Source organism: Atheta coriaria, unplaced genomic scaffold (genome assembly GCF_025399875.1).
Source record: "Atheta coriaria isolate IRGN ID8LTWV9N9 unplaced genomic scaffold, Caltech_Dcor_3.1 hic_scaffold_9_pilon, whole genome shotgun sequence".
Classification (NCBI taxonomy): domain Eukaryota; kingdom Metazoa; phylum Arthropoda; class Insecta; order Coleoptera; family Staphylinidae; genus Dalotia; species Dalotia coriaria.
The window spans coordinates 6,841,497-6,857,955 of record NW_027045451.1 but is presented as its reverse complement, the minus strand read 5'-3'; the positions used below and the strand labels follow the sequence as shown (position 1 = coordinate 6,857,955).

The 16,459-nt window shown below is 33.5% G+C and overlaps 3 protein-coding genes across 3 annotated transcripts; 1 reads left to right on the top strand and 2 right to left on the bottom strand.

The window, feature by feature from the left end:
• The first annotated feature begins 236 nt into the window (after window positions 1-236).
• Window positions 237-1,624, top strand: LOC135798075 (uncharacterized). The gene is made up of 2 exons (XM_065310761.1): window positions 237-950; window positions 1,060-1,624. The coding sequence occupies exons 1-2, from the start codon at window positions 770-772 to the stop codon at window positions 1,566-1,568; spliced, it is 690 nt and encodes a 229-aa protein (XP_065166833.1). The 5' UTR covers window positions 237-769; the 3' UTR covers window positions 1,569-1,624.
• Window positions 1,576-5,245, bottom strand: LOC135798073 (stromal membrane-associated protein 1). Its single transcript, XM_065310759.1, has 2 exons — window positions 4,919-5,245; window positions 1,576-3,662 (listed from the first exon to the last, which is right to left on the bottom strand). Exons 1-2 carry the CDS (start codon window positions 5,034-5,036, stop codon window positions 2,371-2,373), a joined length of 1,410 nt encoding a protein of 469 aa, XP_065166831.1. The 5' UTR covers window positions 5,037-5,245; the 3' UTR covers window positions 1,576-2,370.
• A 194-nt stretch (window positions 5,246-5,439) lies between these two features.
• MrgBP (MRG/MORF4L binding protein) lies at window positions 5,440-6,462 on the bottom strand. Its single transcript, XM_065310760.1, has 2 exons — window positions 6,274-6,462; window positions 5,440-6,210 (listed from the first exon to the last, which is right to left on the bottom strand). Exons 1-2 carry the CDS (start codon window positions 6,404-6,406, stop codon window positions 5,600-5,602), a joined length of 744 nt encoding a protein of 247 aa, XP_065166832.1. The 5' UTR covers window positions 6,407-6,462; the 3' UTR covers window positions 5,440-5,599.
• Between the last annotated feature and the right edge of the window lie 9,997 nt (window positions 6,463-16,459).

Here is a 16,459-nt window from a genome sequence, read left to right as displayed (position 1 = left end):
CACCAGCAGAAGACCCCCTCCTCCAGGTGTGCCCCGTTCACCTGAGTGCGTATCGCGTCTCCTCGCCGCTGCAGCGCTGCTTCGTTCTCCTTTTTGTAGTAAATAACTTCGCGAACATGTTTAATTCATATCTGCGTGCGCGCGCGACCATTAATAAACGTGCTGCGCACTGCCAGTGAAATTCTTCGCGCTGAATTCTTTTCGGTTGCATAAGTTCACTCAGTTCAGTAGTTCTGCGCTGCAATGTGAATGCAGCCATTTGTAAACACAAAAATTGCAACTTGTGCTTGATAGAATACCGCGCAATCATTTTATATACTTGCGGGAAACGCACGATTGATCCTTTGCTCTTTACTCAATAATTTAACAGCAATTTTAATGATTTCAAAATATGTATGTTTTATTTTTACCGATAATGTTACAGGTTTTAATTGAATTCTTGCACGTTCATCGGAAACATAAAACTTATTCTCATAACAAGATATTGCTATGAATACGTTACTTGTTATTGGTAAAGATTCAGTGGTATTTAATGAGTTAATAAGTTAACATAGGCAACCTAATATACACCGAGAAATAACTGCGCCGGTATTGACTAGGCGGCGTCCGGAAGTGAAAATCAGCCGAGCATAGCCTAGCCGGCGACCGGGCAAACCGTGCTCCGGCAACCTGAACGAACAAAACAGCTCAAAAAATAAACAATCTTTGATTTCTATCCGGTAGTAAAGAAACATAGTTTTGCGATAACTTGCAATACCACAATTTTACTATGCCTCCATGTGTATTTAACGAACAACTAATTGCACTGGTTGCTGCACGGCCGACATTATGGAATCAAAAACTGGATTCGTATAAAAATCGCGCAGAAACAAAGAAAGCTTGGAATGAAGTATTTTCTGAATTGAATAACGAGTTCGACATCATTGATGATGAACAAAAGACCGCATACGGTGAGATTAAGCCACAAAATATTTAAAAAAATTATGCCGGATAAAGCTTCAGTCGATTTTGTTCGATGTGTCCGGAAGATTCGTAACTAATCATATCTGATTCTTTCAGGTAAAGAAGTAATTAAAAAATGGAATAATATTCGCGATGCGTTTAAAAAGAGTCAACGAAAACATAAATCTAAATCAGCAAAGCCTTATTTATATACCCCAAAACTACAATTTTTAAAAGCACATATACGAGACAACAAAAAGACAAAACGCCGGAAAGTATCATCATTGGATACTATTATCTTTCCATTCAGTGAGGACGATAATAACGTTGACGAAGAAGATAAGGCCACTCTATTTAGCAAATACGACGAAGAGGAGGAATATACACCAAAAGAGGAAAAAGTTGATATTCAAATGGAGATATTACAACCATCACAATCAAGCAACACCTCAATAGAGAGTACTGATAGACATTTGTCATTTTTTAATGGTATCATTCCATCATTATGTACCTTTAATGATGATGAAATTGTCGATTTTCAATTGATGGTTGTTCAAGCGATATCATACATTAAAAAGAGACGAAATAACAAATGTACGTGCATAAATCTTGCCAGCGCCTATTAAAATCGACTATTTTTCATATTTGTATATTCTGTTAGACATTATAAATGTACAACATAGGTTTCTTTAGCCTAAACATATTTTAATTAATATTGTAGTGCCAATTTAATCCAACTCAAGAGAACCCGTTATAAAATTCAGTACATATTTGTAGATCATTTGCTTCCATATTATTTTCTTTTTACTTCACCGAGATAACGATTAACGAAACAAACGCTTTGCTGTCCGCCATTTTGGAATAATTATTGCAACGACCCCCACGCAGTATGACCGCGACCACACTCGACCTAATTTTCATTGCATTCGCGAGAGCAAGTCCAAGTTCACGTAAGTAATAAAATAAAATAAATAAATTCGAACACAATTAGACAATTGCATTTTACACATATGTAGTAATATAGTAGAGTACACACTTGCTCGCCATTAAGGAGTCGCCTAATCCGCACGCACGCTCTCGATAGCAATAATTGAGCGGCGATCAAATTAGGCGATTCCATTGTTTCACATTGATAAACCTAGTAAGTCGTAAATTTATAAGTTTCCGTCTCATGTCTAGATAAATTCGGAATTTAAAAAAATACTCGAACGGATAGGTTTCCCTTGTGGTCGTACATTTAAATTTGCGTTCGTGGCGACGGACGACAGTTTTCTCACAAATCCCACTGTTTTGCTTTTGTTTATTGCAAAATTTCACCACTTAGATTCGCTTTCATTTGGAGAGAAATAATTCCAAATCATACGGTTAAAACATGGGATGGTTCCAGGGTACTTTTTCTAATACTAAAGAGTGGTTATCAAGTTACCATCATTGCCATATGTTAGTGGTGACGGTCGGTTGGGCTGAACCATTCGCTCCGCCGAGTGACATGTTGCCAAACTGCATGGGCAGCGTCGACTGATTGAAGAACGGATTCGCCTGCGGTTGCATCGCATTCGGGAACATATTGTTGCTACCCTGCGGCTGTTGCGTGGACTGGAACTGGTTCATAGGCTGGAACTGATTATTCGTCATCATTCCACCTGAATTGGGAGTGAATTGATTGGTAAACTGATAATTCGGTGCTTGTTGCTGTTGTTGTACTGGCATTGTGTTTTGCATGCCAAATTGTTGACTACTAAACTGGTTAGGTTGAAAATGTTGCTGCTGCTGTTGTTGTGGTTGTTGAGTTTGCTGTTGTGAGAATTGATTCGCCCCAAATTGCATACCATTCTGCATGGGTGCAAAATTCTGTTGTTGTTGTGGCACATTTTGACCGAACGCGTTGAAATTCTGAAAATTCGACTGGCCAGCCGAGAAATTCGCATTGAACTGGGCCGGTTGCGCATTAAAGCTAGGATTGAAGTTATTAACCGGAGGGGCCGTGGCGTATAAAGCTAAAATGCTGTCTTTTGTCAGCTTTGCCTTTTCTTTCTCAGTGGGCACAGTCTGATTGAAGAAGCTTTCTTCCTCGCTTTTAATATCTACGACCTCCTTCTCATCCTTTTTCGGTGTCGCGTTGTTCGCTGAGTTGTTGGTGGGCACAGGCGCTGAAAGAAAATTACTAAAGCTATCATCGCCGTTTTGTAAGCCTAACAAGTCGGACGTGTTGCTGCTTTTGGTCTCCGGGGTAGCGCTCTTAGCCGGTTGCGTAGCGACCGACGTACTCTGTACGCGCCCCGGTTTCGGGCTGGCGTTCTTCGGCTTAGGCAATTGCGGCACTTCGACAGCGCCCAGCGACTTCTTTTCAACAACCGCGCTCTTTTTCTTACGCTTCTGACGTTCGATCTCCTCATCAATTTCTTTCTCCCAGTTGACCTCCGGCAACGTAGGCGGCACCCACTCACGCGCGATATACTTCTTGTGTTCGTATTTAGCGCGAATGAACGTCTCCAGACTGGAGTCGTTCTGCGGGCGTCGGAAATTATCCGGCAAGTTGGCTTCGTAGACAGCGCGCGCACGAGAGTTGCCCATCTGTTGCAGAGAAACAACTTGCTCGGGTGTCCAGGAGTCCAAGTTCACAGACTTTACTTTTGAGATATGTACGCCAAGATTTCTGTGAATGCCAGCACAACGAATGCAGAGGAATACTCCGAGGTTCCATGACGCCCATCTTGGACCTAAAAGCAAACAAAATATAAATACGTATTGAAATCGTTTTCATCGATGAAACATTTAAATGTGGGCGTAAAGTAGGACGTTCGTTCAAGATAGTCGCTTATCAATGTAAGAGATATAAACATAATGCAAACGAAACTTTAAACTTCCCAGAATATAATTCATAGAACTATTATTGGGCACAGCCACAAAACGGACATTAAATTGAATCATAATCACAGCGTTGCATTACGAATGACAATATTAAACAAGTAAACATAGGCCAAAGGGAATGCCATTAACATTACTTGCATTTCGTGCTAGATTCGTTTGGTCAACGTGCGATTATCGTTGTTGTCGCCCACTTTTTTTTTATCACACAACGCAGTAGCACATACATTACTATGAGAGTGAAACAAATTGGATAACAAATAGCTTCATGCTCATGTTTTTCGAACAATACGTGCGATTTGTTTAAAATCAATCTTACTCAAAACACTACTCTACATGAATACTCCAACTCTAGAATGTTAATTAGCATTTTTGCACTACCGTATTTTCTATAAATAAACAAATAATAACGGAACAAGCATACAACTAGTGAGTGTCATAGTAACTATCAATTTACAGTCAATTGCAGAAACGGTTGTGTGACAATCAATTGTTAACAATATTGATTGCAAGACTGAGTGTAGTTGCTCAGTAACCATGAATCAAAATTTTAACATAGTAAGCAATACAATAGTTTCTATTTCTATGAACAATATTTTACACCAACATTAAAAACAATATATTATAGCATATTAAACTTAAAACAGAGTAAACTACAGTTGTATTTTTAATAAGTAGAAGGAATACATGAATGTTTAACAATGCTCAACTGCTATATGCTAATGAAATTCAGATGTGTGACCAAAAATAATTAACAAAAATATAATTTAATTACTTTTTTACTATGGTCTGCAAATAGCAGTCCTTGTTTTATCATTTTTATATATTAGCACAACTAAGCATTTAAATATTGCCAGTAGCATTTAGCAATACCTTTTGTCCTAAAAGTGATTTTTCTTTACATAATTAAGTGTGGAATTAAACAAAATCGATTCCTCTATTGTGTTTTACAATAATTAATTAATAACTCTATCTACGAGTATCTACGAGTCAGCCACCTGCACTTGAGTTGTCAAAAAAAATAAACTAAAATGAAATGATAGTATCTACCGATCAGAGGAAATAATTGAACGTTATCAGGGGATGTTTAGAAATTGCAAATTGTTACCTTTGGAGTCGCAGTCCACGCAATATTTGTTATCCTCGTCCCGAAGCAGCGCGTTCAGCACCGACAGGCACTTGTCCTGCAGTTGTTTCGTCTTGTCTTTGTCCGCTTTTAAGCTCATTGTAAAAATGTGTGGCTACCTAGGATGTCTGTATATAATATCACTGATGGCGAACAGCGTCCGGCAAGCGTAGTTCGGTATATCGATAAATAGTGTGTAAGTAAAATTAATTAAGCTATGGCCTAGTGCGAGTCGGTGGATGACAACTGCACGTAGTTGACATCACAACGATGCCATTTCCAAACGAAACGTCTGGATACGTCACTGGGCACTCTGCGCATGTCGACGCTTGATTCGATTTTACGCTCCGAGAGGTGCTGCCCTCACACGTCGGAATGTGAATTTATCATGTTCAATATTTACAATAGATGGCGACTTGTGTCCGGAAAACGAATATTATTCAAGATATCTGAAAATATCACAATATGAAAAGACATTAGTGTATTTATTGATATAAGAATGATTGTTTATAGAATTTGAATAAAACTTTAATTTTTACTAGATCAATAAACTGAACATAATATTTTAATTATGTTTGTAATCAATCTTTTACATATATAAATTACTAAATAATATTATTCATACATCATAAAAATCATTCAGACATCAGTCTTCTAATCAATTTAAATTCGCCGTCGTTTTGTTGCAGGCGCGAGTGCAGTGAGAGGACTAGCTTTGCCTCCATTTGTCTCATCAGGTTTTAAACTGCCTCTTGTGGGTCTCTTTGCTGGCCGCGGCGATTCTTCTCTCTTGTTATTCTTTTTATTTTCTTCTTTTGCTGCAGCCACTGAGTTTCTACCCTTGACAGCTTTGGATTTTGGCTCTGGGTCCTTCTTAACTTCCTTTTTCACCATTGTAGCTTTAGTTTCTTTACCAACATCTTTATTATCCTTGCTATCTCTTCTTGGTGTATCATTTTTAGTGTTTCTGGTATTTGTTGGTGTTTTTGTATCATCTTTTTTGATTTCTTTGAGATTTTTAGGAGTTTCACGTCCTTTCTGTGATTTCTTTTCATCTTGTTCTTCCCTTTTACGTTTTAAAGTACCAAAATCAGAGTCTGGTAAGGTGAAATCTTGAGTTTCATTAGGAAATGGCAGTGATTCATTTTCATTTAATGCTTCTAGATTGTACATTGTTTCTAGCTGTGTCCATATTTTTGATGATGGTACGTCCTTTTTAATCGCTTCAGCAAATTTTTCACAAATAAATGCCATTTGGAAGTGCTTATTTATTCCTAAATACGAAAGAAAATATTAATTTTTAAAGTATAAATATATTTTTAGGTTAATTTACATACCGATTGGTTTGTGGCCAACCATTGCGTCCAACAAATGCCCCTCGTTCACCACATTCCAGTCAAAGTCTTCCATTATTATTGTTTTCACTATATTGCGAGTAATATTCGGAATATCTTTTATGTTTAATAACATTTCATTTCATGTTGGTTCAAAACAAAACCAACAAACAGCTTACGGAGTGGAGGGGAGAGTAGGGATAGTGTGTCAAAAATAGTTCCGAAAGCAACCAGTAGTTGCAATATCAGAAAATTAAATAAATTGTAAGAGAATTTAAATTATATAATTGGCAATAAAAGTGTTATAATAATAAGTTATAAATTAAAATAATTAAATATTAACGTTCCGGAATTAATTCTCAGTAACAAAATATTATTTTTAAAATTAAATACATTTTGCTGCACTTCAGATTAAAATGAGTTTGTTTAAATTTTAGTACTTATTACATAAACGTCTTAAAACTCTTCACTTATAAATTACATAAAACGATATTGATGAATTTGCTGTTATCAGATGTTTATATTGCTTCCGCACTAAATATAAATGCAAATGCTATGTTTTCTAAATATTCCATACACATTTTTAGTAAAATAATAACATTCCACATTTGACGATCATTTCCGCTTATGTCACAAATCATTTAATAGTGTATTATAATAATAATAGTGTAAATTTGTAGTAATTATACGCATGATAAATATTTGCTGCAGCAGTTTATGATTTAATTATGATTTGCATCATCTGGCAGAACGCAGAACAAAACCCAGCTCCTGACGTACACAATCTTCAAAGTTTTAGAGGACGTTACTATTACTATTAGTATGACTAGTTTTGTGACCAGAATCGACAATCAATCAAGTTTTTATACCCGCTGAGATTATGTATGGTGTTAATGCGTGCTTGGTTGCTGCCGTTGAATTGCAGTGTAAAGATAATAATAAAAATATAAAAGAAAAAACAACGCCAGACAATCAAATAAACCATCAGATTCGTAGCATAAAATGAGGAGACCGAAGACCAGAACCGATTGAAGGTTGCACGCCACTGCACGTTTCAAGAAATCACATTGTTTCAATAGATTCAAGCAAACGCGTAGTAAGCACAGCGCCGCCATTTGCAATGCGCAAAATATTTGATACACGACGAGTTGCAAAACACGCGAGAATATTATTTATCTCTTCGCTTGCAAGCAGTGTGTTAGTGGTGGAGTAAAAAGACTCCGCGGCGGCGCATGAATCGAGCGTAAACAAGTAAAAATCCCGGAACTTGTTGTCCGCTCCGGTGCGATGGAGACTCCGGTCAATGGACGGCCTGCCGGTCATTGCCTGCTATCTTGTCAGCTCTTCGCTTGCTTCTTCTATAAATACGCGCCGAGGCCCGAAAGCATGCCATCGCCAATGTACATTGGCGTGTGTATACCAGTTATATAAGTAGACATGAACCTGCGGCCCGGCATTTTTTACACAAAAAAGTGCCTTCAAGCTGTTCGAAAGAAACGAAATGAAAATTCTGATGAGAACGGTATTTTCATCGGAAACGAATTGAATTTATATTGGAAAATAAACGGAATCATTTTTTTTTTGATGGTTGAAGAAGCAGGATATGAAAATATGTTAATGATTAAAAGAAACAAACACAATTGATGACAATCATCAGCATCTACATCTGATGCATCTTTAATCGTAACATGCCGTTGTTTTTCAATCTGAAAAGGAAATGATTTTTGTTGCAGATAATTCATGCATTGGTGTTAATACCTACTTACAAGCGGGTTATGTTTTACTGTTACAGGAAGCCAGTGTCAATTTATTTATTTATGAATAAAATATTTGCAAGATTGTCCGGAATCATTTGGAGAACGGGACTGTAAGCTGCAACACTTTAGTAATTTGTGGCACGAATTTTTCTCGTTCACATTTTCGCACTAACATCAATGTCTATTTCGTGTGGCGTTTGCAGAATGCACTGTTTATCACTTCGAAGAATAAGACGTCGCTTAACAAATGTTTGAGTGCGCAAAGTGCGCAAAAAAGTAACAATAACATTACAATTTGACGAGTGAAAGATAGGCCTTTGACGAATGCGCATTAACGGTATCCAGCAAGTAAATGTTCGTTAACTATTGATTGTTTTCCACGGAATTGCAGTAAATTTATATACTGCATTAAGTACCAATAAATAAATATGAATTTATTATTTTGTTGTTTAATGGAATTTCAATGAGTGATAAATACATCGTTTTGAATGCGTTAATAAATTATTGACACCTGGTTCTTAGAGAATATCAATTTTGCAAGGAGTTTGGGTTTTGTGTCATTATTGTTCTTTAAAGTAAATTTATTACTAATTTGTGTTTAATTGAAACATTCTTAATATTTTAATGTTGTAATAATTTATAGGTGAACTCAAACTTTTATGAATAGTATTTTATGAACTGTTATTTAACTCTTAAAAATCTTTTGAAATATTTATTTATAAACTTTACGTGAATATTGGATTTACAATTTTTATATGTTGAGTTAACATGTTTCGCCCTGAGGGCATCTTCATAAACTTAAAAACTTAAACTTAACTCAAAACTTAAAACTTAAAATCTATAATATAATCTATAATTTAAAATTTATATAAAATACATTCTTCTTTGCCGAAAATCGCAATTGAATTGTGAGTTTTGCTGGGCATTTTAAGCAACTCGGCGTTTAAATGTATTGAAAATAATGAATGAAATGATTCGGAATTATGGCTTTCCCAAAAGATATCAATTACATATTTCCCATTCAAAAAAGAAGGAATTTTTGACAGTTTAGAAAATTGTCTCCGCATGCTCCAAATTACAAAAAGAAATTCTAAATTGTTTCGCACATAATGTTACCACAAGAAAATTGACAAATTTGAAACAAATTTACATTGCTTGTGAGGATTTAAGTCACTTTATACAGGACTACAAAAATAAAAAGAAAATGAAGAAAACGAAAAATTATTTTATCCTTAATGACAGCGCATTACTTAAATTTATATGGTCTATTAATTCTATTTTATTACATCTGGTATTAGCTCCGCAGAATCACTAAAATGCCGCTTCGGAAATTCGTACGGTTCAGAACCCTGGTATTAGAATGCATTGTTATATCATTACTCATGAAGTACCTAAGTTTTTTTTATAGTCTATAATAAATATTCATAATAATAATATGCATAAAGATGTTGTTTGCAAGAATATATTTAAAACACCAAAACTATGTTAACTCTATAATCACCATCACCAAATCACCAAATAAACCTAAAAAATAAAATATATCACCCTTTTTACCTGCAGTTAAAATTTAATGACAAAAAACGCAAAACAATGCTCCAATAAAGCGGGCCGTTAACGCAAATAAAAATGTTTCGTTTAGCTAATAAATCACACGATAAAATATCGAATTAACCAAACGCAAAGCGGAAAAATTAACTTCGTGCACGTGCATGATTGTTGATCGCATGCGTTCGCGCACGACCATTTGCAAAAAATTATTGGATTGAGTAAATACATCCCTACAGCATGTAATTATCGATCATAAATGTGCACGTAAATTATGCTTTAACTGAAAGAGAATACAGTTATTACGACGAACGTTGCTATGTGCCAGTGGAGTATATGATCTACAATCGCTAATATTTACTGTAACTTCCAAATATTTGATACATAATTTAACCAGTGACTTCTTCCTCTTAGATTTTAATGAAAAGTAGTCTAAATAATTAATATCTTACTTTTTGGACCTACTATATACAAAATCCGACAAAAAACTTAGTAAATTCGCAAATGTATATTAATAAAATGGGAAGTGCTTACGTGAATAATGCACTTTAGCAACATCTATGTTATTATTTATATATTGTTTTACCCCTTTTAAGTTCCATTTTTACAATAAAACTCAGTTAATTTGCTTTTTTTTTTTGCTCAAAAATATTTCAGTATCAATATTAGGTACTCCAAATCAGTTGCAGCATTTATAATTTGCCTGTAAAAATTCTTTATTAACGGCTAAAGAAGATAAAATATAAAAAATCATCAACAAACAACAAAACTACATAATTGAGTGACTAAATCCTAATAACCAATAAATAAAGTTAGATAACACTAACCACTAATTATCGTCTATTGTAGAAAATTTTGAATACAAATCAAAATTAGTAATGATGGTCCTATATTTAAACAAAGTCTTTAAACCAACTCTAACGACATCGTATTCTAAAACAAAACATCATAATTGTCCATCGACAATAACCAAACACAAATGAAAATGATGATGCAATATGTCAATTTGTGCAATTCATATAACGTTGCATAAACATAAATGGACACTTCAATATTCAATACATATTTAAATGACATGTTGTCGTGTGGAGTGTGGAGTCTGGTCAATCAAAATAGAGAAGACATAACTTCGTAACTTTTAGTGGATTTATGCTAATGCATGGCTTTTAGTCGTCTTACGTCGCACAAAATTAATTGTACATAGTTTACTCTAAGGACTAGAAATTTAGAGTGGTTTGTCTAATGCACTCCATACAAATCCCACAATTAGGTACGCATGACAAAAAATCGCAGTCGAGTATTATATATCAACTTGTATGGAAATGTTGCGCACGAGGCAACGATCATTGATTGTTAATTTCGTAGTAAACCTGCGACATGCGTAATTATCAGCATGATTCGAGTTTGCATTATCTGTTTGGCTTGGATCAAATTTTGTGAAAGTCAATAATTTATTTAACTTCCTTTTATGCATAACTGGATATTTAAATAATGTGTCTTTTATAAATATTGAAAGTTGCTACAAGAATCGAAACTAAACTAATACTTATTATGTGCGAAATGACCACTTTGATACTGATATAAAACAGGATAGAATGGATTGAATAAATGTTTCACTTTTCTACTTTTATAACTCATAGAAAAAAAATTATTTACATTATTTATTCGACTAGTGCAGAAAGTGAACAATTTCAACATGTAATAAATTGAAATATTCCCTCAAATTGTATTCATTCAATAGATGTTAATCAGTGATTGTCATTCGTTATTTCCTTTATTTAAAATTTAAAATTTTGTGACGCTAGACGCATGTTACATCAATAATTTACATAATCAGTCTGCTTCCACAAACATAAAATAAACCGTACTAGTTTTGAGTATGCACGTCAACGTAAAACTATATGGTAAATTTTTTGGAATAGGTTTACGTATCCTATGGGTTTTCTTAAGTTGAAAATGAGAATTCCGACCGACGTTGAATATGCATGTGTTTACATTTTATTCGACTTGTCACGGGAATGACCTTCACTCGATGCAGGTACCTGCTGTTCTTCATTACTCACGAAGGCGTATATCTAGCATGCTTCTGTTGTGCTCACTCAAGTGATTACTATGCTTTCAAACAAATCGAGCGAAGGAATAATAAAAGTAAACATGGTGCGTGGATTTGATTCAGTTTGTAAAGATTTTTCAATTGATTTGTATGTAGTTAAATAATTTAATTTTATAGTTATTGTGAAACTGAATTAATACACAATTGGTTGATAAATATGTGAATATTTATGGTCAAATCATATTCGAAATAAACTTATGAAGTTTGAAAAAATTAAGCATTTCTTTGTTCTTTTTGACCAATTTAAGCGATTATGGTCTAGATTGGTTGTAATGATAATAATTATTGGTAAAAAAGAATTCAAATTTAATTCAAAGAAAAGTCAACATTTTTGGAAGACGATAAAAATAATAATAATAAAGATTTAAAAAAAACTAAAATTTTTATAGTTTAGAATATTAATCCAAATTTTATGAAAATTTTATCCAAAGAAATACTTAGCTTCTAAATGCATTCTTTACGCCATATATACCGAAAAATCCAAATCTACCGATTTATTATGCAATAAACTATTAAGTTATGAATATAGGTCAAATATTTATATTCTTTTTTAGTGTTTAAAACTAAAACAAAATTTGACAAAAAAAAATTACTTTAAAACCCATTGAGTTTATTTTTGTAGAAATATGCTTAGTTCCCAATATTTTTAATAACCAAACTTGCTGCTGTTTGCAAATAAAATCATATTTATACAATCAAAATATTAACTCCACGCTATATGTATCTGAATAAATAATAAATCTTTTATTGTAAACGTGGGTATGTAATAAATCTCTGCTCCACTACTACGTAAATATAATTAATTTAGATTTGCATTGCAGTGCTCTAGTTCTTTAAAACTTTGCTAAATTAATACTGTCCTTCAAAGCCACATAAACTCAAGTTACTGAATAATATTCACCTGCAAATGTTACATACGAGCACTTGCCATATTTTAATTACGAACATAATTTTGTGCAATTTATATTCAACCACCTCAAAAATATTTATATATACATGTTTATGGTTGGAATAATTATATCTTTAAATAAATTTTAAGTGCAGTGTAATAAACTACCGAAACAAACTAAAATAAAATAATTTATTATTCCGCGAACAAAAAAAAGTACACTACCGAGTAATAATTCTATTTGGTTCATAATTGGGTCAGACTTATTATTTTTTTGCTTTTCGGTTGCACAACAAAAATTAAAAGTAATAACGACTAACATCAACATCAGTTGCAAAAGATCAACAAATTACTTACATCAATGCTCTCGTATCTACATTTGTGTGAGTTTTGGTGCGAGTAAGGCTAGTGCATTGCGCTTTTTTCCATATTTCAATTTCGATTAATTAAAAAGTCGTACGTATGGAGATGTAGAGCGATTAAAAAGCAACGTGTTATTACGTACAAAGACATTGAGCGAGCAGTTTTGTCTAATCGCTATTCAATCCTTTAAATTATATGCAATAGTGTCTTAAATGTGTAATTAATTACTGAAAAATACGTAAGCTTATTTTTAGTAACAAAAAAAGTGAATAATTAAGTAGGTAATACATTGAATATTTTTAAATTTAAAGTCAATCAATCAATCAATCTTCAATCTATTGGCATTATTTGAATTTCTGCATGTAAAGATGAATTAAAAACTTAATAAAAAATAATAAATGTTATTATAACTTATGCAACATTTGATTAAGTACACATTTCTATCATATTTGATCAAATTATATTTTTTCACATGAAGAAATACGAGCATAAAGAAAAATCGTAAACAAACAAAATATGTAATCACAATTTCCTGCATATCATCAGAGGCACTAGGAGGAATAGCAATTTAAAAGGCCGAATATTTCAAGGCTATCATTAAGCGACTAATTAAATATGGTGGCATCGCAGTGCGCACGGCACATGATTCTAAGTCATCCAATTCTTAGCTTTAGCTTTTTAGCTGTTGTATAAATTTTCTCGACCATATAACATCGGAACCGGTTACAGTTTCTGCTCATACCGACCTATTAGTGTTTATTATAATAATTACACGCTAATTAAAAGCAACGATTTTCAAGACTCCGGAAATGCTTTTTTCGACAGTCTGCTACACACACCAGCCACACTAGTGGAACGTTATTAATGGCGTACATATTGCATGCATTATATTTAACTGATTAATATGTAATATCTTCGAATCTTGGAAGTTGGATGGATGGCGGCTGGCGCTGAATGCAGCCAAGTGTCTCGATGGCTTCAGTGATTTCAATAATGCGCAGGAAAACACACCGTTAGCCGGGTTATAATATCATACAAAAACGTCAGAACATGCGTCACTGAAATGTAGAATCAAACAGGTTTAATTAAGTTTTGATAAAAACAAAACACACAAAAAATCAATGAAGTATTTTACGTTTTAATGCTTAAACACTGTATTATGTCTTAATATATTGCATTTTAATTGAAACACATGACTCAAAGTCTTAATTAAATAATTATATAGAATCTAAGTTAATACTTTGAATAAATTTAATTTATCCTCGTTAACACCTCACTTGTTTACATTCAGGTCACTAGCTAACAATCCACATCAAAACTGTTTATATCTTTGTAGAAATAAAAATATAGGTACCTATATGACTGCAACATTTGTCTAGAAAGCGATTTACTTACGAAAACGGTAAAAAGTCTAAAATCAACACCATTTGCAAGGTTGTTGGATGTTGGTTGTAGGTTGTTCAATTAAAAATAAAACTCTTGATCGATTTGATCAATCAAAATTGTGACGGGCAAGAAACCTGTTCCTCCCGCTTGATGTGCTCTAATGATGCGATTCGCTGTATGAAACGAAGCCATTAGACAAATCAAGAACAATGCTTGTGGATTTTACAGTATTTATAGATTTTACGGTATTAATGCCGAGCAAATAAAATGGCATCGCTGAACGCGGACAAATTGAAACGTCTTGATGCACCAGCGCCGGCTCCAGTACCGCCGGTTCGAGAGCAGTAAAATGTCCGCCGTAAAGATTGATTGATGATGTGTGAAGATCCGCGCGACACACGCCGACGAGAAATGATGAATGACGAACAACAGTTAAGACCAAATGAAAAGCGCTTACGTTTCGGTTATCATTTGTTCGGCGTCTTGTGTGTGGCTATTGTCAAAGAGATGGAAATGTTTATGATGCACATAAAACGATCACCTTTGAATTTTACGTCCGCAAGGTTTAACTTTGGATTATAACAGTGCTGCCATTTATTTTTTGACATTTTATTTTAGTATTAGTAAAATACGTGGAAAAATATATCTGTGGTCGTTTGAAAGTGGTAGGTAATATGTGTATAGGCAACCAACATAACAATAACACACACAAAATTATAGGTTGTGTTGCACAAATATAAATCAAGCATGAATACTTTTTACATCCACTTCAAAAGGGGTGATTTAAAATTACGCAAAGGGTGCGATATGTTTCTTTTGATTACTCATACGTTCTTTATGTTCTTTAGCATAACTGGACCACATTAATAAATCCTATTCAGCGCACAGTGCCGATTTACAGCCTCATGTAAATTGGAAGGTATGAAAGCACCGAGCGTTCAATAAAATGTCGAACACCAAGGTTAGTCGGGCCGACAGACGGATGCAGGATATTTTATTTCGTATTATTTTATATGATCCTAGAGATAGCTGTAAAGGATGGACTTTGTTTTACGATTCCGTTCGTTTTTCTTGTTGGTACGTAAATATAAACGACTATGATGGATATAAATAATTAAGTAACGTTTATTGCACATTGGATGAAGCAAATGACATGATTCGCTTGCTGGTAATTAAAAAGCTTTTAATTATATCAAAAAATCATTTTTATTATTTTATACTTGGAATCAATAACATGTCTGCGGCAGCCATTTTGGAATTGTATATTTATTATCATTGAAAAGTTTTAATGTAAAAAAATTTGAATTTCTCAATTTTCCGAAAGGTTGGACCAAAAGTATCAAAATAATTTTTGCTATTGTGATAATTCTAATTAACATTGTAAATGCTAATATTAGTTTGTATGTTTGTTACTTTTTGACGTAAAAATTATGTAACCTATTTTGAAGATTTATAATATAAAAATGAATCGCAAAATCTGTTGGTAAGCGCATAACTCAACAACGCTTAAATTAATTTGGCCAATTTCTGTTTTAAATGTTCTTTAAAATGGAAGGATGGTTTTTACGGCGAGAAAAAAACGAATAATTGCCGGGAAAACCCTAAAGACAGCCCTTTTCTATAGGATAAAAGTTGGCATTGAGATTCAATCACTGTTATAGTTAAATAGTTGAATCCGAGATGGCGCAAGTGTATTATTTGCCATTCTTTATATAATTAATTTCTTAAAAATAAAATTGCAAATCTTATTGAAAGAATTGACACATACCATGTCTAGAACAAGAAAATAAAAACGAATTACATTTTTATTAAACACTACCGGGACGAAGTCGCAGGCAAAAGCTAGTAGTAAATAATGAAAATTGATATGCACATTGTTACAGCTATATAATTCAAATATTGTGCTAAAGTGCATTGTAAGCATTTGTTATTATGTTAAAATAAAATTTAGATTTTTATAGATAAATGTTCCAAAAATAAGAAATTATTTGATAGCGGGAAAATGCTACTACAAATTTTCAATAATTATTTGAAAAGCAATGTTATAATGTAGACGTAACCTTGAAATAATAAAGTTAAATCCTTAAATGACAAAATCATCCATAATATAATACCTAATGTCTGGAGTTACAGGTG

Coding starts and splice junctions, on each gene's coding strand:
- LOC135798075 (XM_065310761.1), top strand. CDS start 770: ATGCCTCCATGTGTATTTAACGAACAACTAATTGCACTGGTTGCTGCA. Junction 951..1,059: donor TGAACAAAAGACCGCATACG/GTGAGATTAAGC, acceptor TGATTCTTTCAG/GTAAAGAAGTAATTAAAAAA.
- LOC135798073 (XM_065310759.1), bottom strand. CDS start 5,036: ATGAGCTTAAAAGCGGACAAAGACAAGACGAAACAACTGCAGGACAAG. Junction 3,663..4,918: donor CGTGGACTGCGACTCCAAAG/GTAACAATTTGC, acceptor GTTTGCTTTTAG/GTCCAAGATGGGCGTCATGG.
- MrgBP (XM_065310760.1), bottom strand. CDS start 6,406: ATGTTATTAAACATAAAAGATATTCCGAATATTACTCGCAATATAGTG. Junction 6,211..6,273: donor GGTTGGCCACAAACCAATCG/GTATGTAAATTA, acceptor TTTCGTATTTAG/GAATAAATAAGCACTTCCAA.